We start from the raw sequence: 26,701 nt of genomic DNA on the forward strand, positions 1-26,701 counted from the left end.
GTTTTGAGTGGCTGTTGACTTAAATTCCTGACTGTCCGTTACATCGGTCTACTCCGTTACACCTTTCGAATGACTACTGTTTTGCGATAAGGCAACCCAACAACCACTACTCATTCGACTTGACCGCTTCCGCGGGGAATCTATTCATTTTGCGCTATTCGACTTATACTGCTAGATTTGGGCCAACTTTCCAGGTATGCACAACGAGAACTCGGTATTGCGGGATGCAAAGGAATCCTTGTTCAATCCGACACCCCGCAAGCAAGGCCTACCAGAGGACAACACTATGACTCCATACAATGGCGTGCGGTCGATATTTGACAATTCTTCCGATTCGCATCAATTGACCGACGACCACACGCATCAAGAACGAGCAATCTCCAAAGCGAAACTGGCCAACGAAAACATTGCTCCTTTCCTGGCTAAACACATCCCAAGCCAATATGCTCCCCTTGGAACAGGCATCAGCAAGTCCGCAGGACCCCCGCCTAGGTACATGAACTCAAGGTACTGTTATCGTCACAGGCCCGATCTGAAATGTCGCCGACAAGCCGACGAACCGTCCATGGATCACCTGCAATGGGTACGTTCATCTCAGTCGGATATGTGGCCGGTGGATAGCAATACTAATGTCGGAAAGGAACTGCAATCTCTTCCACAAAGCGATCAACAGGGGATAGCTCACGTGTGGTCCTTGTTTTCGGCTGCCCCCGCTAAGCAGCGAGAGCTCATGCTTCGGGGCATTCTCGCTCAATGCTGCTTTCCTCAGTTGTCCTTGATATCCAGCAGCGTACGAGACCTTATTCGCATTGACTTTATTACTGCACTACCGCCTGAAATTTCTTTCAAGATCTTATCCTACCTCGACACCGCTTCTCTTTGCCGCGCCGCTCAAGTATCCCGGGGTTGGAAATGTCTTGCCGACGATGATGTCGTCTGGCATCGAATGTGCGAACAACATATCCATCGCAAATGTACAAAGTGCGGATGGGGACTACCGTTGCTTGAACGTAAACGACTACGAGCTTCAAAAGAACAAATCGAGAAACGTGCGTTGGGCGTTTCCGTAATCCCTGAAGCATCTGTCACCGTACAATCGGTTGATGCGACTTCAGGTGTGAAGCGCACGGCCGAAGACTTGGAAGCATCCGACTCTCAGACTGTCAAACGCCAGCGCCTGCCAATAGAGGAAGACACCAATATTTACAAAACCAACTTTCGACCCTGGAAGGACGTTTACAAAGACCGATTCAAAGTCGGAACGAATTGGAAATATGGCCGATGCTCAGTCAAAGTCTTCAAAGGTCATACAAATGGAGTCATGTGTCTACAATTCGAGGACAACATTCTTGCCACGGGCTCTTATGATACGACTATTAAAATATGGGATATGGAGACCGGCGAGGAGCTTCGCACTCTTACTGGACATACTTCGGGTATTCGTTGCTTGCAATTTGATGAGACCAAGCTCATCAGCGGAAGCATAGATCGCACTCTCAAGGTGTGGAACTGGCGGACCGGAGAATGCATTTCCACGTATACCGGTCATCTCGGCGGTATCATAGGATTGCATTTTCAAAATAGCATCTTGGCCTCAGGATCGACTGACAAAACCGTCAAGATCTGGAACTTTGAGGACAAGTCTACATTCCTTCTAAGAGGCCACTCTGACTGGGTCAATGCCGTTCGCGTTGACAGCTGCTCACGAACTGTACTCTCCGCATCAGATGACTGCACCGTCAAACTGTGGGATCTTGATTCTAAACAATGCATCCGAACTTTTCAAGGCCACGTCGGCCAGGTGCAACAAGTCATCCCTTTGCCGAGAGAATTCGAGTTTGAAGAGGGTCATGATGCAAGCCACGAGGAAGACAGCAACGCATCCGTATCCGGAGACGAATCCCCCTCTAGTCAAGTATCCTGCTCTCCAACTGCGGCATTCTTTGAAGGTGACCGTCCTGCACCTCCACGATACATCCTTACAAGCGCTCTAGACTCAACTATCCGCTTATGGGAAACGTATACCGGGCGCTGCCTACGAACCTTCTTCGGGCACTTGGAAGGTGTTTGGGCATTGTCTGCCGACACGCTGCGCATTGTATCTGGTGCCGAAGATCGAATGGTCAAGATATGGGACCCGAGGACTGGTAAATGCGAGCGTACGTTTACTGGCCATTCCGGTCCTGTAACCTGCGTTGGTTTAGGCGACAGCTGTTTCGTGACAGGCAGCGAAGACTGTGAAGTGCGCATTTACAGTTTCAAGAACTAATCCTTCCACCATACTCTTCCATTTGTTCTTATCACTGGACTTTGCTTTTGTTTTTTTCTTCTTCTATCCCGTGTGGGTCAATATATACCCTGTTTAGCATTGCGAAGGTTCGACAAGTATGTTATATGTTCTTGTGAATCTCAACGGTTATGAGATTCTTGGTTTTTTTTTTTTTTGGAATGATGGGAAGGGCCCCAAGGAATAAGGCGTTTCACTCTTATGTGCATATCTTACGGGGCGTTACATGTACAGGAATGATGGTGCAGGACAAGGGTTTGCCTTTATCTTGTTACATATATTGATTTGTCTATTACCGAACATAGTGAATTATTATCAATATCATTTTCAACCATACAAACTCTTAACACATCATGTACTATGCTCATCGTGGCGTCCCTCCTGCTTCAGTCTTATCGTACACCTTGAACAACCATACCCATAATTGACATGATCATCCATTCGTCTCAAATCAAGCCACTCAAAGATAATTGACTTCTCCCATCCATTGAGGTTTTTTGTGCGGAAAATTCTCCTTTCTAGGCTGCGGTGTATCTTCAATGTCTAACAATGACGCCTTCAAGAAGACAGTTCCTGGGTCCGCGAGGTCGAGAGACAAGATTGGACTGTAAGAATTGGAATTAGGGCATTGGGCTGAAAAGAAACCCTGACTAGGTGGGACTTACCTTCCACACGTACCACAGAACCGTCGCTGGAACAGAGATATACGTTAATGACTCTTGTCATCGGTTCAATTAATAAATCAGAGGTTCATACGTACCTCTATGACTCCTCCGGTGGTGGTATTCTTGTCTGTATACTTCCGTAGAACGTTGTCGGGGTCATGTACTACGATAGTAGATGCGTTGAGAAGGAAATTCATGGACGATACTATGCAATCAATGGTTAGTCTTGAGTTTAGACAGAACCCACCCAGAAGCATGTAGGGAAAAGCATGAAACTTACAGCCACCTGACCGTCGACAATTGTCACTATAAACCAGGCAATTAGTAAAATGAATTCAGGACAGAGATACAATATCTTCATTGCATGCTTACCAGTAGCAGAGAATGCAGCTTTCCGGGACCTCATTGAGGGTTACCCGAATGCTGCCGCAGTTGCAATGCCCTTCAACCGTCATGGTGACTTTGAACAGGGTTGATAATCCCGTTTCTAGTCAAGAATCGAAATATAATTTTGATCAGTCAACTAGTTACTAAGACTTGCCTGGCTTGCGCTGGCAGAGATGAGAATCGAAGTAGGGATTGGACCTTCGTCCGAATTTATTTGAAGGACGAGTTGTGGAAGACTATCATGATGGATCGAGCTCACAGGGGCTTTTATGCTTTTATGTCTTCGGTCTATATGACTGAAACTCGGAACTTATCAATCATTGCTTTCCCACGATTCTGGAAACCGATGTCACTCGGCTCTATACTTTTAGGGTTGCCACAAAGAAACTCCTGCATGTTGATCTGTGTGACAAAAACTTCTTCCTCATTCTTAGATACGGGGGCATATACCATGATTATAAATCAAGTATATCGAATTTATATAATAATGAAAAGAATCATGATGTACGATTATGCTACTCACGTAGATCTGTGCAATGATTTCGATGTGCTCCGGTGGAACCGGAGTTCCGAATAGGAAGAAGCATCTACACATTGGACACAATAAGAATGCACTATAGACATGCAGCCTGAAAAGGGAGAATACCCAAAAGTCTTCCACAAATTTAAAATAGAAAAAGGTTTACCGTAGCAATGGTTCGGAATATGATTGGCGAGATACAATACAATGGGTAAGTTGAACCCCTCATTGCATGACAAAACACTCGAATTAGGGCTAGACAAACTCCGCTTACTCCTTTGGGTAATTAGTTGCTCCTACAACTCCAACTCTCAAACGCATGCTTTCTTGTATCTCGTGAAAATGTCTTTCTGTTGTTGAGGATTATAAATTATGTGCATTACCGCTTAGATCTTGCATTGATATTTCCTTTTGACACAAAGCTTCGGTTCTCCTTACGGATACATATCACCTGCAGTTGCCAAAGTTAGAACAGCTTTCAAGAACATTCAAAAAAAATATCCGATCCGAAATCAAAATGAGTCTACCAAAGACATTCCGAAAAGCCGTTTTCAATGAAGCCGGTGGTCCACTGGTCATCGAAGAGGCCAATCTTACCCCTCCTGCCCCACGTGAGATTCTGGTTCAAGTTGAGGCATGCGGTGTTTGCTTTTCAGATACTATTGCACAACACGATTACATGGGCGGTGGATTGTATGATTATTCCTGGGTTACAATCGAGAAAATTAAGACTAACTTGTATTGAATTTGTTCTTACTAGCCCACAAGTTCCAGGTCATGAGATAATCGGAAAAGTCGTCGCTGTTGGCAGTGGGGTTTCAGGATGGACAGTCGGTGATCGAGTTGGTGGTGGATGGCATGGAGGACATGATGGTAGGATTTTACCTCAATGGAAGACACAGTTGAAGGGAGAAGAAGTGTCTAACATCTATCATAGGCACATGCAGAGCTTGCAAGACTGGTCATTATCAAATGTGCGACAACCAGCTCGTAAATGGCATAACAAGAGATGGCGGATGTATGTCAATCCCTTAGCCCTATCTCTTTTTTTTCCCCCAAAGCAGTCAATTGAGAATTTTTTATTGACATTTATACCAGACGCTGAATACTGCACTATCCGCTCGGAGGCCGCCGTCCGCATCCCTCCAGACGTCGATGCCGCAACATACGCGCCCATGCTCTGCGCCGGTGTAACAGTCTTCAATTCAATGCGTCAAATGCAAGTCCCTCCCGGCTCAACGGTTGCCATTCAAGGTCTCGGCGGCTTAGGACATCTCGCATTACAATACGCCAACAAATTCGGATATCGTGTCGTGGCCCTATCACGAGATAGCAAAAAGGAGACGTTTGCTAGACAACTCGGCGCTCATGAGTATATTGATGGTAGTAAAGAAGATGTTGGTGAAGCATTGCAGAAGCTGGGAGGTGCTTCTTTGATTGTGTCGACTGCTCCTGACAAGAACTCCATTACTCCGTTGTTGAAGGGGCTCGGAATTCAAGGGAAATTGCTTATTTTGTCTAGTAAGTACTGTCTCAAATGTCTCTCGATCAACATAGTTCTAATCAGTTGGATTCCAGTTGTCGACGATCTTCCGGTCAATACAGCTATTCTGGTTAGTGTACCTGGACTTTCCAATGAGGCAACAGTTGTGCTAATAATCTTACAGATGCGTTACGGATCATCAGTTCACTCATGGCCAAGTGGACATGCAATCGACTCAGAAGAGGCAATTCAGTTTGCCGGGTTGCAAGATATCAAGTGCATGGTCGAGACGTTCCCTCTCGAGAAAGCTAATGAGGCTTATGGTATGATAATTACCCATCCCGATCTTCCGTAGTACAATATTGATGTGTTTATAGATGCTATGCTGAAGGGAAGCGTCCGATTCCGCTCAGTGATCAAGATGAACTAGGAGCGATTCTAAATGTCAATACGATCAAAAAACTCTGTTTATCGAAGGCACATGACATGGTAGTTTTGAGGTACAATTATAATGATCAATATATTAATCATGAGAATAGGTATTGAGTCACTTCAATGTAATGAAATTTTTCAGATTGGTTGCTACTGAAATCGATTTTGTCTTTCACTCTGCAAACTTAGATGATGACCATCGAATACTGCTAATCATAAAAGAAGTAAGAAAGGGACAGGTAAACTGTGGTATCAATTCTGGTTAAGCACCCAGGTATCGGCAGGATTCTCGGAGCCCGAGTAGAACTGCTCGAGGCCAGCGAACGGATCAAGCGAGAATCCCAGGTCCGTCGTACCCGACATTGGGAAACTTATCAGCTCCATGAAATCTGGAGACTGAGCTGAGATATCCAATTGTCGACATTCAAGGTTCCTAGATACGAATGAAGTAGGCCTCTGGAGCTGAATTTAATGACCCAGAGCTATATATAATTTTCAGCGAAGGTAGAGGGAAAGCATAAAAACGGACGGTATAGATTCAAGGCAAGGTTATGATAAAGCAGCTCAAACATAAGACGTTGTCGCTGAAGCCAAAGGGGAGCGTATAATTCGATATCGAGGGTCGCCCGGTGAGTTGAAAGCGCTACGCCACCCTTCCTCTTTGTTTTTATCCCATCTGGCACTTGGCTTTCCCAGCTTCGGAGCACTCCCATCCCTGAGTTGCTCGCCACGACGTCTCCACACTTGTTGGCGAATGCAACAAACAGGGCCCGAACGGAGAGCATCATCTTGGTCATTTGCAAGGTGTATGTCAGTCAGGTCAAATTTTCCCCATAGGAGGCAAATTTGGGGCCGGATATCAAGGCCAGTTGACGGTCATCGGCTAGTAGTTGACAAGAGATTAATGAGAACGGGGCGCTCCACGGACGATCCAATTTCATGCACGTTTTACACTCCATACAGTACAGGGTCCACCACAGTCGCTTGCGCAACTCTTTTTGCTCTCGCGGTATATCTACCGGAGGCTCGAGATGCATACCAAGCAGATGTGCTGTTCAAATAGCGGTCGCCAAGCCGCTGTAGGCGATGTTCTGATAGGAGGCATTGCAGAGATACTTCACAGAGAGAATTTGACATTGAAGTGTCATCAATGATGGGCTTTCGAGTTGTGAATTCAAAAGCATCTGTAATCGATGGTAGTACCATCTACCCGCAATGGTCGCATCGTTACCATTCACAACAGTCTTGGGTTCTGAGCTGGAGATCTCCCGGGGTAGAAAAGCCAGTCCAGATTGCATGCAGATCGCAAGAATGATATCAACCAAAGCCGACGGCTTCCTTGTTGAAGACGAAGTCTTCCATAACTATCGGTAATGCCCACGGTTAGAAGGGAGAGGAACGTACAAGAATATGTTGGCAATGGCTTTGGATGGGATCCTGCCCGTATCAAATCAAGGGCTAAGAAGAAATATCCAAAGTCTTTGCAAGAAATATATAGCTCACTGGAGGGAACCTTGGGAACAAATCAGGTGGATGGGACATGTGAAACGAAGGAGTAAACGCTCACGAACTCTCATCACTATATATTGGTCCATCATTAGGTCTTTCTCTCTGTTCATTTTCATCCTTTCATATCTCACACGCCACAAATCTTATCCCTCCTTTCGTTTCACAAAAACAACAATTTCCTTCAAAGACTTCAGTTATCAGAGCTAAACCTGGTGGTCTTGCATTGAAAGCCTGAGTTGAATCGTTCAAAGGGTACGTCGGCAGTAACTATCATCAAGTTTTGAAACTGTTCAGGCTAAGAAAGGAGGTGTCGAGCTCGAGAAGAACAAGAAAAAGCTGCCAGGGAACTTCAAATCAGAAAAGAATGTTTGAATGGTTTCGTGGTATCATCAGGGGCCTACGTCGAATCTTCGGCCACAGAGGATCGACTGCCACGCCATCCATCGTCTGCGAGCGATGCCACCACCGGCAGTCACCACAAACAACCCACAATGCTGTGTTGGCTAGTCTTATGACCTTGAATGCTTACTTGCTGGCCATTTTCAACGATCTCAAGACACAGTACTGGACCATACGCACCGGAGGGGTTAACGTCGTGACATGTCTCTTAATAGGGGGCACAACGCTTGGTTTTCTTGGATTCAGTTCTTGGATCATCTTCATTTTCCTCCCATGGGCACTGGGATTGTGGGATCTATGGTGGTGTGTGTGGGGGACTCTCGAGCGGATCGTGAATAGCTTCGATGAGAACTATGACCAGCTGCAGGGTCAGGGAGAATGGGAAGAAATCAGAGCGTACGAGGATTAGACTTTTGATGGCTGGAGGAAGCATTCCTTGAGTCTTGATGTTCAAGGGAGCGGTTTCCTAACTTGTGTGACTAAATGTTTATTGCAAACTATGTCTTGCTAATCCCTCCCCGCCAACATATCAAAGGGATCATCATGATTTATACGAAACTCAGTCTTAGATAGAGAAGAAACAGGTCGAGGCATTCAATACTACTAAACCATTTACCGGTGATTTCATTCTTCACAGCACTAAAATTTCCAGACCATGCATAGGAAACCGGATACTTCCAGTAAATGTGCTGAAAGTTGTGAGTTTCTACAACAACATTTAACCCACCCTTTGTTTTCGTCCTCGTTTCACATCCACAGGCTCGTTTTTTGACTCGCCCCTCAACTACGAAGACGAAGAGCTCTCGCTCAAAATATTTTTAAAGTCTATCCTCCCTTCAGATACGAGACTGTCAAATATGGTCTCCCCTCATGCTAAAGTTCATGAATGGCTCATGAAAAGTCCAGATCCACCGCGTCAGGCTAGAGAACGAACGGTTGCTTCTCCAAGATCACTTCCAAAGCCATGTCTACAGTATACGCCTCCCCGTCACGAAGCAAGTCTTCAGTCATCATCTATGGTCTGCAAAGCTGTGACAAGCAAAGCAGTCTCTGAGAACAGTCTCGACACGCATCAACGTGACATCGTCGTGAAGGACGACAAGGACGAACGCGGCCATCCACTTGAAATCATTGATGAAAACCAGGGAGACCAAGTCGAGGAAGAGGGGCACGGCGATGACTGGGTTCATCTGGACTGTCTTCCTTCAACTTCTATATGGGAAGATGCAATGATCCTGTTTCTATGTACGGTACATTGGCTGACTGTTATGGCGTTGGTGTGCTTCCTGGCCGGACTTATAATCGTCTGGACTACAGGCTACAAACTTGGCTTACGAACTCACAGCCAAAAGATGTGATAAAACATTGTGGGAAAAAGCGATATAGTGTACCCCATGGATGAGTTTGAAGTTCTGGATATACTTCCAACCTTATCGAGACAGATCTGCCAACCCAGGTTTAGATCGAGCTTACAACAACGGCGGCATCTTTGGATATCGGGGAAATTGTGCAATTTTGTATGATGTGAGAGGAACGTGATCTTAAGAATGTCGATCAGGATATGCAGGGGGTCCTTGCAGCCACGCGACTCACAATCTCGATGTACCCACAAATTAGATATCAGTTGAGGTTGATTCTATGAATACATGTGTATGATAGAAGTGTCCAGCTCAAATAATATATGAATTCTGCATTTACCACTTACAAATAGTGTGAATAGCCTGGTACAATATGTAGTATTAGAAATGATGCCCAATGGAGGATCAAGCACGTCTTTTTTAGCCTATATACAAGATGAGAATGATGATTATAAATAGAAAAAAAAAAGCAAAAAAAAGTTTTGAATGTCATGCAAGAAATATATGCTAACCCGTGAAACATCAACAAAAAATCGCGCCGCTCCCCAAAGTATGTGTGTGATATGTATCGGCTCAAGAAGAAAATGAAAATGTATGAAAGATCCAGAAATAAGTATTAGAATACAACCGTGTACTCCGTTGGAAACCGATCTTGGGATCATTATGTTCCGAAACGCCAATAACCGAAGTAAATAAGTCACAAGAGAGAGAAAGGAGGTGGTTACTCTCGGTCTTCAAGAAGCTGTGTCACGCCATCTCGGCTTTTCCTGATGAAGAATCATGAGAGGGACGCTTTCGTGGACGAAGGTGAAGAGTGTGAGGATTTCGTAGGGTTCGAGGGTAATTTCCATGTCTTGTCCGGGTTCAGTGGATCGATGAGACTCTGCTCGGGGCAAACGTTGTCATTCGCGTAGTTGAAATACCGATCTAGGATGTCGGTTTTGTGGAGCCAGCGTTGAGGTCCGTACGAGAAGTGTGAAACGATGGATTGGGATTCAACAAGGACGGCTAGATATTGGTCAGCATGAAATCATATATATTATTAGTCTATTTGTGTGTGAGAGACTCACGTCGTCGGAGCAACCGTGGCATCTCAACGGTCAACTGATGCTCATCGTCACCTTGTGGGTGTCCCGTGATGATATCCATATAATCAAGCACGTCCGATCCATGCATGGCAATAAAGTTGATACTCAATCGATAGCCGCGCATATGCCAAATCGTGCCCTTGCCATAGTCCTTGGACAAGAAGTACTTGCCCAATTCATTGTTCTCAAGGTGTTCGAAAAAAGCGTAATGATTCTGAGCACCGATTTCCCATTGTGTAAGATGAGGTCCGCCCTCTGCATTTGTGGCGGCAATGCTTGAAGTGTACATATCCGTTTCATTTCGTGTGGGCAACCAACGATGTTTGGGAATGTCTTCTGGCTTATCGACGTTGAAGTAGTCGGTGAAATTCTCAAACCTGGTGAAATCAAGATCGTGGTCGCCGGACCATGTTGGTAGTTGAGATGCCCTCCATGCACCATTTCCACGTGTGGCCAGTGCCGTCTTATTTGGCTCCAGCTCCGGTTTGTATGGTCGTGCAACGTCGGAATGATAATGCCACCAGCCCAGTGCAGGGCTGTTGACGACATTGGCTGAGATCATCAGCGCATTCGGGTTGTTGATCAGTGTGGTGACGGCTTTGGGAATGGCCTGCGGGTCGATAAAGACGACGTCGTCATCAATCTTGACATAAATCGTATTTCGTTCCTTGAAGGAGGCTTCATAAACGTTGCCATAACCCTTCTCTTCCATACGCACGACCTTGTAATCACCTCCTGATGCACCGGCTACTCGATCGAGCCAGGCGAGATCTTCTTGGTTATCGGTGTTTGCGGCGAAAATGACCTCGTCCAACCAGCCACCACTGGAAACCAAATTTTGGCGCAGGTAGCATTCAAGTATAGACGAACGATCGCGACGTCCATAGAAGATAATACCAACGACCCTCAAGCCTTCTGGCTTGTGCAGACTTGAAACAGCTGAGGCTAGGTCATCTTCGGAGGAAGTTGTATCATGGGAGGATCCCAACGCAGGCCGAGGCAGCGATGATAATGTTGGGAGAGGAGATGCTTCTGGCTCGGTGTGAGAGCCCGGTGAGACCATGATATGCGCGCTACCAGTATCCATATCATCAAGGGATTGGTGAGGTGGCCCAGGTTTCCAGAACGGCGGTTCTTCGACATAGACGTAGGCGAGAGAGAAAACGAAAAGAGCGACGACGGTGACGGTAGCGAAATACGCTAGGCGACCAATTCGCAATTGAAATGGCCCCTGTCTGGAAGACGCCCAGCCCAGTAATGAATATTTGTGATTCATCTTGAAATATTTTTTTTTTGGTCTGCTGGTCGTTGTTTCCAATTCCCCTCCTCCTTCTTTGCTGAATGATCCCCCTCTGTCTCTGTCCCGGGTCAAATCTCCAAAGGATGACCGAAGGAAGTGAGTCGGAATGGGGATCAGAGGACAGAGCAGGCGATGGTAGAGAAACGAGTGGCGATAGCACGATGGCTTCGGAGTATGTACAAGGAAGACGCTGACCGTTGGATGTTCTAAAGAGAAAAGGAGAAGATGAAGGTTAGTCCAGCCATGTTTGTCTTGTTTCCGACTAGTATGATTTCAGGTAAGCAATGCTTACTAGTGCAAATTGCAGAGAGATGCGAATCAGCGCATGGTCGACCCGCAATGCGGTTCAGCCTCGAGGCTTTTCCGATCTGGTCGTTCCTACCCTCTTCCCGTAATCCGCTTCCAGTAACTAGCGTGAGTCACTATCTGACTATCGCACTATCAGGCTCGCTGATACGTATAGTATGAACTAGGAAGAGGATGGGCTTTGGGGATGACAGGGAAACCAAGGCCCCCCAGCGTGGGCTTCGCCATCCTGCATGGGGCGGCGTCGAATCTTCCGCTCACGGAAAAGGGCAGAAGTGAGCTATCTGTCTGGACTTTGATGACACCAGCCAGCCAAGCCCCATAGGACAGAGTACAGAGTAAAATTTCGACGTAATGCAGCCAATCGCACAGCCGTATTCTGTCTGGGACAGCAGCCCGCTATGCCGGATATGCGCTAGCGTCCGAGGACGACCAGATTTGTTCCATTTTGTTAAACAGTTACCTCAATACGGTGGCTATTGCAGCCAATCAGGCTGCCGGAAAGCATTCCTCCAAACCCCATCGGGCATGGTGCGATGCAAATGGTGTGATAGTGTGGGGCTGCTATTTTCTTGCTTCAGCGGGCTTTTCCGTTTTCGGTCAGCCTCCACTAACCTTATCATCTGTCTCGTTACCGGTACAGTACGGAACGATGCCGTAAATTACGCTTGGAATTTCCGTTGATTCCTCGCCATTATTGATTGTTCCGTACGGAGTATTCATTTCGGTCATGCCTGCTGCGTACTCCGTACTGGTAGTATGTATGTATTTTCTACGCTGTACATCTTGTCTAGCAGAGACGTAGTTTGCATCCATGTCGGAACTAATCCAGAAAGGAACTTGCTGTACGGCCACGCCACTTGGCTTGTCGGCTCGTGAAGACGTGATACGTAATTGCAAAATCAAAAAGGGCTAAAATTGTCTCGGACACGGCCCGCCCAATCAGTTGATTTTATTGGGGGGTTTAAGCCTCTTTTCAGCCTCGATATGATAACTTACGGATTACAGACTTACCGAGTACGTATTTCTGACCGTGACAAGTATCGCTTGGCACAGTCGTCTTGGAGTTGGCGTCCTTGGCAGGTAGGTTACTCTAGCATTGAACTTGTTGAACTTCGTTGTAGGACAAAGAGATGAGCAAGAACCAGATTGCAGCAAATGTTGGGCACCAACTTAGTAGTTACCCTAGTAGTTACAAGTCATTAGTCACTACGTACTACATAGTTAACTTATATGTTACTGTAATTAGGTACTCCGTACTGTTGGTGAGAAAGTGCAGCCGGCCGCTTCCGTACCGAATGAGGTCCGACGATCTTGGGGTTCTCGACGGCCGATCATATGAATTCGCCACATTATAGTTAGCACACCTTATTCAAGCCTGGCTATGAGCACGATATTACGTTTCATTTTGGAGGTATTTGGTGCTCAATAACCACAAGAACCAAACCTCGTACATTGACTATACCTAAACGCCGGCAAAGGACGGGATCGAAGAATGCTGATAGTTGGTCTTTCAAAGCACTCGTCTTTTATATAGCTGCTCCTCGTGCTACCATAACCATCAGGCTCGGCTACACAAAGACCGGGGTAGGGGTTTTCAGTTACGTGATCTACACATGGCAGGACACGTGCATGTCCTCCAGGTCCGTTTTCAAAGGAATGATCATAATCATACTAGGCAACTCGATGGTCCATAAATAGATTGCTCATTGCTGATCCACTCGGTTGGTGTTGGACTTTTGCACATCAACGTCAAGGATCTTCATGCAATACACAAGTAACTCACTATTCAATATATATATATACATCCTTAATCATCGTTTATTGCTGACCACCACAATTAGTTACCTAGTCAGTATGAGATACCAACAATCATATCTTCTCTTTGACTATTTGGGGGCCCGGTCTAAGTCAGGTACACCAGGACAGTTACATCTTCGAATACTAATCAAATCAAATTTGTACAATTCTTGAATTATTTACAATTGGATACACTGAAAGTACATTGCCCATATACCCCGATGTACAATAATATATGACAACAAAGACCCATGGTGCATGGGCCAACCACATACCTAACCAGGACACCCACCACAACCCCATCATATGTAACCCTACGTATATCCCCCGAGGACCCAGCCCTAACCTCTCGAGCAGCCTTGGAAGTACACATTTGAACAGCACACAAAAAAAAAATCATCTCTCACCTGCGTTGTCGTAATTCTAGAGGCCAGGTTTCATCCTAACCTCCCTACCCAAGCACAAACCATATAACTCATCAACATAAGTCGTACCAAATCTGGCGAGACCACCTTCGATAACTGTTTTCCTCTCAGCACCTGCCAACAACGCTGTCGAGTAATTGACGTGCCCATCAACCTGATACCTATTACTCGAGTCGTTGTTCCGGGGTGCTGATGAGGCGTTTGGTTTTATAGATGATTTCCGTCTTGTCGGTATATCTGTCATTTCAACCTCGTCTAATCGCGCCACGTCCACAGTCACTTCCTTGCTCACAAGAATTTCATTGGTGAATGGATTGAGAACGTTTCTTGTCGGACTATCGCCTGTGGGTGGTGGTTTGGGGGCCGACAGGAGAGCCGATTTAGGTATTTCCGACTGTAGCTGAACCAAGCTTTCTTGTGAAGTAGCACGCGTAAGCCGACCCGGTAATTGGATCTTTTTGCTGCTCGTGCCTGGCTGAATGCGGCTCCAGATCTTGCTCGGAAAGACGGGGATCGTTTTCGAGGGCTTCGTCGATTTCTCTTCCTCCTTGTGGATTGCTGTTGATTGTGCCGAGTAAGATGCAAACTCGGCATTTATTTCGCGCATGAAGCGTTCACGCTCGCCCGTTTTGTCGTGGACCTGTTCGTGTACCCTGAAGAGCCTGAGAGGGGTGAATGCGAGATTGGGGTCGGAGATTCGAGTATCCAAAGCAGACACCACACGGAAACAAATCAGTACGCATTGCTCTGGATCCGAGGGCGATAGTCGGTGACACGGTGCTAGAAGCGGTTTTGCGGAGAGCCGCGCGGCTGATGCAATATTCTCAGGTAGAATAGTCATCAACTCAACCACAGCTCGATACAAATATGTAGCGAATGATTCTTCCGAAGCTGTTGACGAAAGACTGTCAACACTGCTGACGCTGCCATTGCTACCTCCCATATTATTTTTCAAGGCTAGCAGTTGTTTCAGACACGCCGTAAATCCACATTCATCCATGGAATTGAGTAACTCCAGATCGGCTTTTGTAAGGGAGGAGATTGGAAGCGTTGAACTCGGCAATGCCATCCCACCACCAGCCCGAGTAAGTATTTCGAAATGTTCTCGGATTGTTGGGCGTAGACCAAAAGCAACGAGGTGGACTCCTGGAGTGTAACCTCTATCGCTGCTGGCGTAATCACGCATCTCATGTAGATGGATAGCGAGATCTGTGGGCGACAAATGACTACGACGAGACAGGATATCTGTGACTCGCTCAATCGGGGCGAAGCGATAGCCGTTGGCCATGAACTTTCCTGCCTCGTCTTCGTCCAACTGACGTACAGTGAACATGAGCTGACCCTTCCCTATTCTAGGCAATGCCCTTGATCCAAGCTCAAACCTTGACACCTGAGTAACCGTGGATAAAACTTGATGATAAAGTTCTCCGAGACCAGAAAGGGGTAGACGCAATTCATCCGCCAGATTCTGCGCTGTTATACAAAAGAAATGTTTAAAAATAGTGTCGAACTTGAATTCCGGGCCCTGGTCATTTCCGGTCACAATGCCGCGCTGATTGATAAGTCGCTTGAGCTCTAGTTCGTTGCTTTGCAGGGTGTTTTTCATCGATGGGATAATGCCTTTAATCAGAGTCCAGTTACGGGATGCACGGAATGCCCATAAGAAGGCGGGATGTGTACGGCCAAAGTCGTCGTCTTTTATGGACTGCCTTCAATCAGTTATCTGAAGAGTAAAGGGCAAGCAGAAGTAACATACAGTATGTATATAACGATCCACGACTTTCCGTGTCGGGAGAAGAGCTTGTGGTGACACCATAATACGACCAGCAGGATCGAAGAACACACAAGACAAGACTAATTGACGGGCTCGAGTAGTTGACTGGTGTCGACGACCTCCAGCAATGATTGCACAAATTGTGAGAGTGAGACACGCCGCAAATGACTATATGGCAATTAGCATTCCGGTCCAAACAACATGCATACTGGGCAGTTTGAGACTATAACCTACCAATGCCGCACAGATAATGACCGTCTGACTCCGCGACAGCTGCCCAGCCCCCAAAAACCCTGGGATGCGATGATACTCAGTGCCCACAGCAGCTGTCCAATGCATCCCGGAGACAGCACTGGCCAACAACGTTGCGCAGGCTAGTCGTCGCCACCAGCTATTCGTCCAGGCGGCTTTCCATCTAAAGAAGATGCTCAGGGCGATAGTAGCAGAGACACACGCGATAAGAGCAGCGCCAACGATGAAGGCTGGTCCATATGAGCAGCGATAATTCGAGATTCCGAGCTGGCCAAGGTAGTGCATAGCGCAGATCGCGGAGCCGGTTCCAATTCCACCGGCAAGGAGGCGTATAATCGATGGCTTTTCTTCGAAGGAAATGGCATAGAAAGCGGTCGATAAGACTAATATCGGCAAGAATAGGGAGACGATTGTGAACTGGATGTTGTATGATATCTGTTGCACGTCGCTGCCGTCACCAAGTACAATTGCTCTGTTTCCGATCTATTCCCGTGGTATTAGCCATGCAATTGCGAAAGGTGGATCTCGAGAAGGGCTGCGTTAAGGGCCACTCACAAAGTGCATACTATAGATACCAATCCCTCCCATGGCAAGAGATGAGGCTAGTAGCAGATACCTGAAAACCCTCATTAGACAGAGCGGCGACAAGGACGAATCCGTACGAACCAATTTAGCAAACCAGATCGTGAGGATCGACGATGCAGCAGCTCCAGACAAGTTGCCGAGCCCATAACACTGACAATATACGAGAGAGCAATGTAACTGGCATCGTAGTAGACTGGCATCGGCACCAGGCCGTTCAGCATTTGCTGTGTTGGCACAGTCATTGTGTACCTGCTTACCTACATGTACTTACCAACTAGGTAGGTAGGCAGGCTTGACAAGGTCTTCTGGAGTATAAGAAGGAAGAAGCTATACCAGACAGGAAGTCATGGCATGGCATTAAGATATAACACAGGTCAAATGCTGTGCAGCAGAAGAACGGGGCAATCCGAGGTCAAAACCGGAAAAAAAGTCTGATGGGTATCTATCCTAAAGCTAAAAATGCCATGTGGCCGGCCATCGTAGAAAACGAAGCAAATCCCCCCCCCCCCTTGGCTGGATGCACTACAAAAAAGTGGGATTGGATCAATCCATCCGGTTCAATTTCAGATCTATCAAGGATGTGGAACTTGCTCCGTGTGATCCGGACAGACAAAGAAAACAAAGACAGGTCGGAGATTTGTGGGCCAATGTCATGCATAACATGAACTTCACGAAGCTTTTTTGTAGGAAAATGCAAGCTGAGCCGATATGAAGTTAATATCTAGGCAAAGACCTGACTGGACCTCTACTATCTAGGGCTGGTCGCCAACAGTGGCGCTACGAGATCCCAGTCTTACTCGATTCTTCGTGCTTCCCGAGGGAGAGATCGCGATAGTGTACGGCCTTCCCCCAAGAGTAGAATAGAGCGCAGTAAATCATAAAACTGGGCTCCGTTCCTTGAAAGTACACATCCTTGGAAATTTCAGACGAACCAAACTTGTAGCAACCTATGAGTTGGCAGGGCATGGATTGCGCACTAGGGATCCTGCCTTCAGTCAGCCACATGAACCTAGATCGCGACTATGTGCCCTAATTGTAAATCCAAGCAAGTGTCGAGGCTAGCGTGATCCGGAATTACCAAGAGCATCCCAAGATCTGAGAGTATTTACTAGACTATGTAGAGGAGTTAATTTATTTCCTTGTATCTGATTTGGTCCGCACGGCCAGAGGGGTAGCCATTTGTCATGGAGTCTAGATTTATTGCTACATACCATACCTCCCTGGTACGTACGTACGTAGCAGCCTACTAGCCACGAAGCCTACGGATACTTGAGCGGGAAATTCAAGCTCATCAGTTACCTACCAACCTAGGTACCATCCCTGCACTTCATGCGCAGCGCCACATTTAGGAAACAATAGTTAGGTTACAATACCAAAAGTCCAGGCCAAGACCTGCAGGAGTGATACGTACCCTGTAGTACGTAGTCATGAGCCTTGGCCTGGAAAAGCCTATCTACTTAGATACGCACTATGTAGTATGCACAATGAGGTGCCTTTGTTTTCAGTCACCGTTTCACATCGTAGAATCCATTACTTGATGGATCAAAAAAATTTTCGGTTGATATTACCCTTAGCAGCCCTACATACGGGATTCGTGTTCGCTCTTGTCAAGTTTTCACTGGGTTCCAAGATCTTCGGTGGAGAGCAGAACCACATGGCTGGGAAAGGTAACATACTGGGTGGAATCCACCTGGCTTACGCTAGGCGACGGCAACCTACGTACGTACGGAGGAGAACCCCCAATATGGTATATTGTAGATACTGCCTACGTTGTTTGTGGTTAGTACGCGCCTTCACTGAGCCGTAAATAAATGGCCATCCATGGATCTGCCTGTGTGGGATTGCTTTCAATTCCGTGAGGCTTTGCCAGGCACCTCCCTGGCCAGTGGCAATAAGCCCTAACTCGAACATCCGTCGCACCAAATCCCTAGATAGAACACAACGCCAGACCAAGACAAGAAACAAGAAACGAGAGAGATAAGCCATGTAGGAGTAACCACTTCACGTGGGGGAAACAGAAGTCGAGAGGTGAACGTCGAGAATTCCCGAGCAAGAATTTGGTTTCCACATTGAAGCTCAACTGAAAGTCAACCCATCAGATAAACTTTGTCGTGTAACTATACAATCGTGCTTCTTTCCAAGCCGCAGTCTCCGCTAAACCAGAACAGAGCCCACTAGTCAACTATCCCACTGCGAGCGATACCTATTACCTACTAAGAACTAACGTGTGCATTGCGATTTTTCTCAAATGTTCTAAAAACAGGAGTAATTAGCCGCACATACCGAGCCCAATGCAGGCCGAGAACATGGTTTCTACACGTATCTGAGAGTGTACATGAGACAGATCAATCAAGGCATGGCCGGAACATGTAAAAGATGCAAAATCGAAGGTTGAGAATGTTTACTACCTACACCACAGAAAGTTTCGAGTCATATGCACGAAACCAACTCTAAAGGAGCACTGTCGCTCTTGCGTATGAACGAGGCTATCTTGGAACTATAAAATGTTAATAATATAGCTGATATACCTACCTAACTAGCTTACTAGGTATACCTATAGCACTGCATGAGTCAGTTTCACCAACATCAGTTAGCTTCTCGAGCAAGTATTTTTCTGGCAATTGTAACACACAAGGGCAAAATCTCTGCTACCTAGATAAGCCCTACGAACACGGCTGTTGCTAAACTCTTAGTTAATTACGTGAAATCCTCAATGTCAACTGCCCAATTTCAATGTCGACTGAACGTATCTTGACTGTCAAGAACGCACACGGGCCCTACCAAATAATCCGATTCAAGTTTCAACTCAAAAGTGATACCTAATCGGCATACAGGTCACATCAACGCCACATCCGAGTGCAATGAATACGTATACGTGGATGTCACAACTGCGACAACGCAAGGGATAAGCCCACACTACACCGGCTGCATGGACTTTGTACCTCACCTATCTATCCGTTAGGTTGAAAAGACTACGATGCACTCAGTAAACGTGGGAAGCAGATCCGACACATGTTCGACTAGAATGCCTGGCAAAATAGATCTGGGTAACCAAGTACTAATTTCTAAACGTACATTAATTTTTTATATTTGCTCCTATCCAATTTTTTTTTAATCTCTTCTATGCAATTGCCATCTTACAAAGCATCCGTAACACAGCCGTGGCTGGCATCACTGACAAGTCTGCAACAAGAAACATTAGCGTGGAGGTTCAAACCGACGAAAGAATCAAACATACTTGGCATATTTTCCTAGAGTTCCCCGCATAGTCAAACCAGTAGCAGGCAACTTTCCAGCTGCGCGGTCCGCTTCCCATTGCTGGCGACGCGAGGCCAGCTCGCTCTCCTCGACATGCAAATCTAGAACACGGCTCTCGGCGTCAATGGTGATGTCGTCGCCATCCTTAACTAGTCCGATGGGTCCGCCGACGGCGGCCTCGGGGACAATGTGACCGATCAAGAATCCGTGAGAACCGCCGGAGAAGCGGCCGTCTGTGATGAGAGCGCAGGATTTACCGAGTCCGGCACCCATGAGGGCGGAGGAAGGTTTCAACATTTCTGACAAGTTAGTATGTTCATTGAACAGTAGAGAGAAAGGATCGAAAAGCATACCAGGCATTCCTGGACCACCCTTAGGGCCACAGTAGCGAATGACAACAACAGTCTTGTCCTCCTGCTTAATCTCCTTGCGCTCGAGCGCAGTAACGAAAGAATCCTCATCGTCAAAGACACGAGCCTTGCCCTTGAAAATGGTTCCCTCCTTTCCAGTAATCTTACCAACACAGCCCTCTGGCGCAAGGCTGCCTCGTAGAATCTGAATATGGCCGGTAGGCTTGATAGGGTTCGACAAGGGACGGATGATCTTCTGGTCCTCGGGGAAATCAGGGACATCCTTGACGTTCTCGGCGAGCGTCTTTCCGGTAACAGTAATTCCAGTGCCATCAATCAAACCTTCCTTGATCAAGAATTTGATCAAAGAGGGGGTTCCTCCGACCTGGTACAAGTCGTTGAAAACGTACTTGCCGGATGGCTTAAGATCGGCAAGGTAGGGGGTGCGGTCAGAGACGGCTTGGAAGTCGTCGATGGTCAATTTGATGCCGACGGAGTCCGCGATGGCGATCAAGTGAAGAACTGCGTTGGTGGATCCACCAGTGATGTTGACAAGAATCATGGCGTTCTCGAATGCCTGGCGTGTCAAAATATCCGAAGGACGGATATCCTCCTTCAAGAGGGTCTTGATGGCCTCGCCAGCAGCCAAACACTCAAGCTCCTTGACCTTGGAGTCGGCTGGGTTGGATGAAGATCCGGGCAAAGTCATACCCATGATCTCAATAGCACTAGCCAAAGTGTTGGCGGTGTACATACCACCGCAAGCACCCTGACCGGGGCAAGCGTGGCGAATGACATCGAAGCGCTCCTTCTCAGTGAATTCGCCCGACAAAAACTGACCGTAGGCCTGGAAAGCAGACACAATATCAATATCGGCATTGTTCTGCGTCGCGGCGCAACCAGCCTTGATAGAACCTCCGTAAACCATCAAACTAGGCCTGTTCACTCGGCCCATAGCCATAATAACACCGGGCATATTCTTGTCGCAACCGGGGATGCTAATGTTAGCATCGTACCATTGGCCACCCATGACAGTCTCAATCGAATCGGCAATAAGATCTCGGCTCTGGAGAGAGAAGCGCATTCCTTTGGTACCCATACTAATTCCATCACTGACACCGACTGTGTTGAACTGGTATCCGATCAACCCGGCTTTCTCCACACCCTTCTTAACGAGGTTGTTGAGTTCGAGGAGATGCATATTGCATGGGTTGCCGGTCAGCCACACCGAGGAAATTCCGACTTGGGCTTTGTTCATGTCAGCTTCTGACAGTCCCGTAGCGTACAACATGGCTTGCGAAGCTCCTTGGGAGATGGGCTGTGTGATGGTTCGGGAGACCTTGTTGAGGCCTTCATCGTCGCTTCGGCGAGGGAGTGTAGTTGAGAGCGAGCGACTGCGAGCACAATCAGTCAGATAATTATGTATAAAATCAATTGAGATAGAATCAATAACTCACGAGGCAAATTGAGCGCTCTGAAAGGCCTTCAGAGCCGAGGCCAACCGCCCTCGAGTTTGTGACAAAAACATTTTTACCGTTGGGTGCTTGAGCTAACTGCTCAGAGCGGAGATTGTCTAGGAGAAGAAAAAGTGTAAGTCTCTTGTCTCCTACTCTCGATTCATCAGTAGCTAGCTTAACCACGTACCACAAAAAATAATTGGACGGTAAAAAAAGAAATGATCAGTTGATGTCGGCGGTGAATGAATGACTGTAGCTGACTTTACTCTGCAGTGGTGGGTTCGAACTTCTATCCGGGGAAAGCAGGTCCATCTCCGACCGCTGAGGGAAAGTGCGACATCGGCCAAGCCAGCCAATCCGCACGCGTTATATGGTCAGCTATGACATCTTCCCCTCAGAAAAAGTACGGGGTAGTCTTGCTAATTATTTTGTATCAGATGTTTGTAGCTACAACTTACGATAATTTATCTCCATTGATTCAAAACGGCAAGATACATTGTCATAGTCATAAAAGGCATGATGCATAGCTAATCATAAACATGTGTATATAGTACAAAAAAGTATGGTATAATATCAGTGATTCAAGGCACTTCTTTATCTCCTCTTTTCAGTTCGCCATCCAAATCAAGAGCTTCACTGACGTATGGGAGCTTTGCAATTTGACCCAAGCTCTTTCGTCGTGAGTGTCGTTTCAACAACCCCTCCACACAATCGCGCGCACCCTCAAGTCCCGCGCCCTTGACAGGATCCCATTCCTCATCTCCGTCGGCGTATCGATACCATGACCATTCACACCGTGCAATTCGATGAGGTGTTCGGGCGCGCAGTTTTGCTGGGTCGCCACGCGTACCCGGCAGAGCGTCAAAGGGTAGTCTGTTTTCCATCATGGCATAGAGCAGTACACCCAATGCCCATGCGTCTGTTGAACGCCCATCATACGGCTGACCCATGAGAATCTCTGGCGCCGCATAGTCCTCACTACCACAACGAGTGTGCAGAAGAGGGCTTTCAGGGGGCTCTGGGATCCTGCGTGACAGACCCAAATCACTTATGGTAATCACTGCGCGATCGTATGTGCGCCAATCGGATATTTGGCCCATGGCTGAAGGCGGCAAATTGACCAGAACGTCTGAACAAGAGGTCAGAGGACCAAATCAAAGCTAAAACGCAGTGAAAATGGCATGCAACTTACTCTCAAGCTTGATGTCACGATGGACAATGAAATTGGCATGCAGATAACGCACTGCCCCAACCATTTCGGCAAACATTCTCCTGATCAACGGCGGAGTCATCAGAGACTTCATATCCGACGTTGCAAAATCGAACAGATCCCCTCCAGGACAATAATCCAAAACCAACAATGCTCGCTTATCGTCGCTACCAAATGCTTTTAGTTGAACTAATGACGGATGATTGACTGATTTCAAAATCTCGACCTCACGTTTCAGGGACACTTCGACACGCTCCTCGTCCGCTCCTCCAGCCGGTCCGTACTCGATAATCTTGATAGCGACCAGTTTCTGGGACATCAAACTTGGCATTCGGACATGTCCATCCTTCATGGGCGCATCATCCGGTATCCTCACGGCAAGACTGACTTGACTAAATGTTCCTTGGCCCAGTTGTCGAAGCTTGCGATATTTCCTCGGCTGTTTGGTGCGGATCGATCGTACAAAATAAGTCTCATTCTGCGATCCAGCGGATGTGTCGCTCTGGATAATTGGCTTCGAGTCTGCTTCTTCATCTCCGTTGCGGGTGGACCGGGGCGGCGTCGGCGGTCGAGCTGTAGGAAGCGTCAAACCTCGCTGGACTCCGAGGTATTGCTCACGATGCAAGCGATTTGGATCGGTTGTCGAATCTGTAGACGATGACGAGAGGTCGGATGGGTGGCTGGTGCGCGGTAAGCCGTCGGGTCGTTGAAGCAAAGCGGGTCCTTTCTTTGGAATATGTTCGCTCAGACTGCGGTTTCGTGAATGTCCTCGGACCTCTTCATGTCCATCCAGCCCGCTTTCTCGAACATCGCCACCCGTGAGCCGAGTACTACTATATCTTCTCGACCGAGACCTGGATGACGCCGTTCGGAGCAATTGATTGGAATCACTCGGGCGCAAATTCAGGAACGAACCACTGCGCGATAATGTGGACGACGTTCGCGAAAGAGAATGCGACGATATTGTACGACCCCCAGAACGCCACGATGCTGGGCTAAGATATCCGATCGGCGACGGCAAGGGAGTGATGTCAGCCATTGCAGCTAATGCAGGTGAGGACACGGTCGACGATCGCATTGAGGATGGAGAGAGCGATTCGGTGCTGGACATCGTATTCATCCTCACAGAATAGCTGGGAGTTCGCTGACAGAGGCTGGTCGAGGAAAGACTCTGGCGTAGAAACAATTCATTGTCGTTCAATGGAGTCACCGGTCGATGGTTGGGAGGCAGATCGGTATGTACATATAACGGAGGGAATGGATTGCTTCTGGGAGCAGAATGCGCTCCATTGTGAGAAGCCCAAGCAGAGGCTATTGAGCTGGTGTAAGGGTGTGAGTGCGAAACATTGCAAACGGGTTCCGAGGTTGTTGGTGGTTGCGCAAGTGTCGACGCCTTCGTCCGGCCTTGGAATTCGGCAGGCAGTAAACTCCGGGGCTGTGCTTGCTGCGACTGATCCTCTGACCCAACGGTCTGCCGATGAGACTCGGGAGTCGACATGGACGTCGTGATTATATACTGAGATGAAGGAATGAATTATCCAACTCCTAAGGACTGGAATTCTCCTTATCTCCTCCTCTTCTTCCCTGTAGGCGCAAGGAAGGTTCGGGGGGAGAGGTCGTACTGACTCTCTGTGACGGAACCGGACGAGTCACCTGGCTTGGCGAGTATGGATTACCAGTGTCAGCAGAGCAATCCGAGTTTTTCTCTGGCTTTTGTTGGTCGGGTTATTTATACGAAACCTGGCACAGTCACATAAAGCATTAGAACATGCATATGGTTCGTAGTTGTTTGAGCGCGAGTGGCAGAGTAATGTTGAATTGTTGGGACTGCGTACTCAATATGAGCGCCGTGGCTGCTATAAAAGCATCTTTCTCAGATAGATGCCTACAGCTCTGATGGTACCTAGCCAGTCCAACGTGACACTGTGGCCTGACGGTGACTTGCGGTGATATGAAGTCGCGTTGGGAAGTTGTTTGGCAGTGAGACTGTCACTTTTTTTTTCCTTCGGTTTAAATTACTGTAAGCCAGGTCCTGCGAGGATACTCCGTTTACAACGGTAAAATTAAAATGAGGTCCGCTCAAGCCTTAAGGCCTTTAAACCCCAGTTTACGCGGGGCGGGTCACGACGCGACGATACAGTGTGTAATGCTTAGTTAACTATGTATGTTTGGCCGCGGCACGGAGTATAAGACACTCAAAGGGATAGGATGAGAGATTTATTTATTTATTGATCAATCAATATTTCGCTGTGTATGCGCCGCGGATGTAGTCTCTCCTGATCCGATACCTCGGGTAAATTTCTTGAAGGCTGAATGACAATCTCATGAAATCTGGGAAATTTGAGAGGCACTCAATCTTACCCAATCAGGCAGTTCCGTCAGAGCTTGGAGAAGTTCGAGTCGCGTCACGTGGAGCCTGTAGTGTACCACACTGGCGGGCCATTCGGGTCGACTGAGCCAATTGGAAGGACGAATTGTCCTTTTTCTCTGCGTTCTCACGCTCGTATGTAGCATGACGGATACTATCATACAGTGACCTCACCTATATCAAGGGAGCTATCATCTATGTACGGAGTATGCGATGGTCAAAGCTTTCGTATCCCTAACTGAGTGCATCGTTCTATCTTGATATGCTAGCGCAATTACCGAAACACAAATCTCAATCCCTTCTGAATTTGCATGACATTACACTACTAGAACAGAAACGATAGTGTCTATTATGTGCTCATTGCAACATGTATTATCTAACACCTAGGTGGTCATAACCATGCGATCACCGCCATGCTAACATAAATAGTCGCTGAAATGGGAAAACGACGATAAACCAGAAGAGAAAGAAAGAAAGTTTCTATATGTACAATACAAGTTCCAAATGAGCATACCCGGTCCGAGCCCGTCAAGAAATGCCAACATTCATAGTATGCCCTGACGCCGGAGTGAAGAAGGAGGTCCGAATTATTGAAGATCCAAAATGAATTTTGTTAATACATTGCGCGAAGGTGAAGCGCCGGTTGATTGCGGAAAGGAGGCTCTTGTTTCAAGAGCGAAGATTATACCAACGTCGACTGGTAATTGTGACATTGAAATTGAGCATAAGCGGCGAGGCAAGGAACTTTCCGTTTCGATCGAAGCTTGTTTACTCGAAAACAGCCTTTCGGATAACCTATACATGAGTTAGTTTAACAATAATTGAAAACTCTCATCGCTGAAACGAAAAGGCAAAGGAGACGTACAGTCCATGCTCCGGCTATGCTAGCAACAATACCGCCAGAAATAAGCATAGGTCGTGTGCCTCGGGTACTCTTAAAAATCATCCCACTCAAAGCACCAGCGACGATGCTGTTGGCTGCATCATGCTTGCCACGAGTATATCCAATCATTGAGTTGATACCATTATAAACCATAGCCACAACACCCGCGCTGTTTCCCAGAAATGGTCCTCGTCGAGTAATCGAGTTAAGTACACCGTTGAGACGCAGCTTGGGGGGAGCGTTGGCCGGTGTCCGTTGGAGGCCTTCTACTAATCCCCAGGCTCCTCCTATCGTAAGTCCAGCCAAGTATGTCGATCCGGCACCGTAACAGAGATCATCAGACCAGCCCCTTGAGGGTAGAGCTGACCGCGAGCCGGGGAGTACATCTAAGGCGGAGTCTTCTAGCGAGAGATAATCAAGCGTGTCCTGGTTGAGGCCGGCGAGAGGGTGAAGTTGAGAAGGGTCTGGGAATGCTGCCTGTCCCAAGAAGGAGGATACGTCTTGCGCAGAGCTGGGGTCGAAGGTATCTTGAGTTGTGGTCGCCTTGCGGCCGCTGAACGAGTCCCAGATAGCCATGACGGGCGGAATAATAAACTAACGAAAAC

General features: G+C 47.3%; 9 protein-coding genes across 9 annotated transcripts; 3 read left to right on the forward strand and 6 right to left on the reverse strand.

Moving 5' to 3' along the window:
* Positions 1-196: 196 nt before the first annotated feature.
* On the forward strand, positions 197-2,269 carry EYB26_000674 (uncharacterized protein; the record flags this gene model as incomplete). Its single annotated transcript, XM_054259990.1, has 2 exons — positions 197-583; positions 641-2,269. The coding sequence occupies 2 exons, from the start codon at positions 197-199 to the stop codon at positions 2,267-2,269; spliced, it is 2,016 nt and encodes a 671-aa protein (XP_054115965.1).
* A 478-nt stretch (positions 2,270-2,747) lies between these two features.
* On the reverse strand, positions 2,748-3,407 carry EYB26_000675 (uncharacterized protein; the record flags this gene model as incomplete). The annotated part of the gene is made up of 5 exons (XM_054259991.1): positions 2,748-2,892; positions 2,953-2,978; positions 3,048-3,157; positions 3,233-3,258; positions 3,325-3,407. 5 exons carry the CDS (start codon positions 3,405-3,407, stop codon positions 2,748-2,750), a joined length of 390 nt encoding a protein of 129 aa, XP_054115966.1.
* Positions 3,408-4,376: 969 nt separating this feature from the next.
* On the forward strand, positions 4,377-5,772 carry EYB26_000676 (uncharacterized protein; the record flags this gene model as incomplete). The annotated part of the gene is made up of 7 exons (XM_054259992.1): positions 4,377-4,552; positions 4,620-4,732; positions 4,797-4,877; positions 4,958-5,380; positions 5,438-5,472; positions 5,527-5,665; positions 5,720-5,772. The coding sequence occupies 7 exons, from the start codon at positions 4,377-4,379 to the stop codon at positions 5,770-5,772; spliced, it is 1,020 nt and encodes a 339-aa protein (XP_054115967.1).
* A 2,767-nt stretch (positions 5,773-8,539) lies between these two features.
* EYB26_000677 (uncharacterized protein) lies at positions 8,540-9,040 on the forward strand (the record flags this gene model as incomplete). The annotated part of the gene is made up of 1 exon (XM_054259993.1): positions 8,540-9,040. One exon carries the CDS (start codon positions 8,540-8,542, stop codon positions 9,038-9,040), a length of 501 nt encoding a protein of 166 aa, XP_054115968.1.
* A 778-nt stretch (positions 9,041-9,818) lies between these two features.
* EYB26_000678 (uncharacterized protein) lies at positions 9,819-11,962 on the reverse strand (the record flags this gene model as incomplete). Its single annotated transcript, XM_054259994.1, has 4 exons — positions 9,819-10,048; positions 10,111-11,634; positions 11,721-11,837; positions 11,899-11,962. 4 exons carry the CDS (start codon positions 11,960-11,962, stop codon positions 9,819-9,821), a joined length of 1,935 nt encoding a protein of 644 aa, XP_054115969.1.
* Positions 11,963-13,957: 1,995 nt separating this feature from the next.
* EYB26_000679 (uncharacterized protein) lies at positions 13,958-16,812 on the reverse strand (the record flags this gene model as incomplete). The annotated part of the gene is made up of 5 exons (XM_054259995.1): positions 13,958-15,664; positions 15,716-15,901; positions 15,968-16,468; positions 16,541-16,601; positions 16,652-16,812. The coding sequence occupies 5 exons, from the start codon at positions 16,810-16,812 to the stop codon at positions 13,958-13,960; spliced, it is 2,616 nt and encodes an 871-aa protein (XP_054115970.1).
* Positions 16,813-19,707: 2,895 nt separating this feature from the next.
* EYB26_000680 (uncharacterized protein) lies at positions 19,708-21,706 on the reverse strand (the record flags this gene model as incomplete). The annotated part of the gene is made up of 4 exons (XM_054259996.1): positions 19,708-19,753; positions 19,809-20,127; positions 20,182-21,572; positions 21,636-21,706. The coding sequence occupies 4 exons, from the start codon at positions 21,704-21,706 to the stop codon at positions 19,708-19,710; spliced, it is 1,827 nt and encodes a 608-aa protein (XP_054115971.1).
* A 510-nt stretch (positions 21,707-22,216) lies between these two features.
* Positions 22,217-24,343, reverse strand: EYB26_000681 (uncharacterized protein; the record flags this gene model as incomplete). Its single annotated transcript, XM_054259997.1, has 2 exons — positions 22,217-22,764; positions 22,828-24,343. The coding sequence occupies 2 exons, from the start codon at positions 24,341-24,343 to the stop codon at positions 22,217-22,219; spliced, it is 2,064 nt and encodes a 687-aa protein (XP_054115972.1).
* Positions 24,344-25,981: 1,638 nt separating this feature from the next.
* Positions 25,982-26,672, reverse strand: EYB26_000682 (uncharacterized protein; the record flags this gene model as incomplete). Its single annotated transcript, XM_054259998.1, has 2 exons — positions 25,982-26,008; positions 26,079-26,672. 2 exons carry the CDS (start codon positions 26,670-26,672, stop codon positions 25,982-25,984), a joined length of 621 nt encoding a protein of 206 aa, XP_054115973.1.
* Between the last annotated feature and the right edge of the window lie 29 nt (positions 26,673-26,701).

The sequence above is a fragment of the Talaromyces marneffei genome, chromosome 1 (assembly GCF_009556855.1).
Source record: "Talaromyces marneffei chromosome 1, complete sequence".
Taxonomy (NCBI): Eukaryota; Fungi; Ascomycota; class Eurotiomycetes; order Eurotiales; family Trichocomaceae; genus Talaromyces; species Talaromyces marneffei.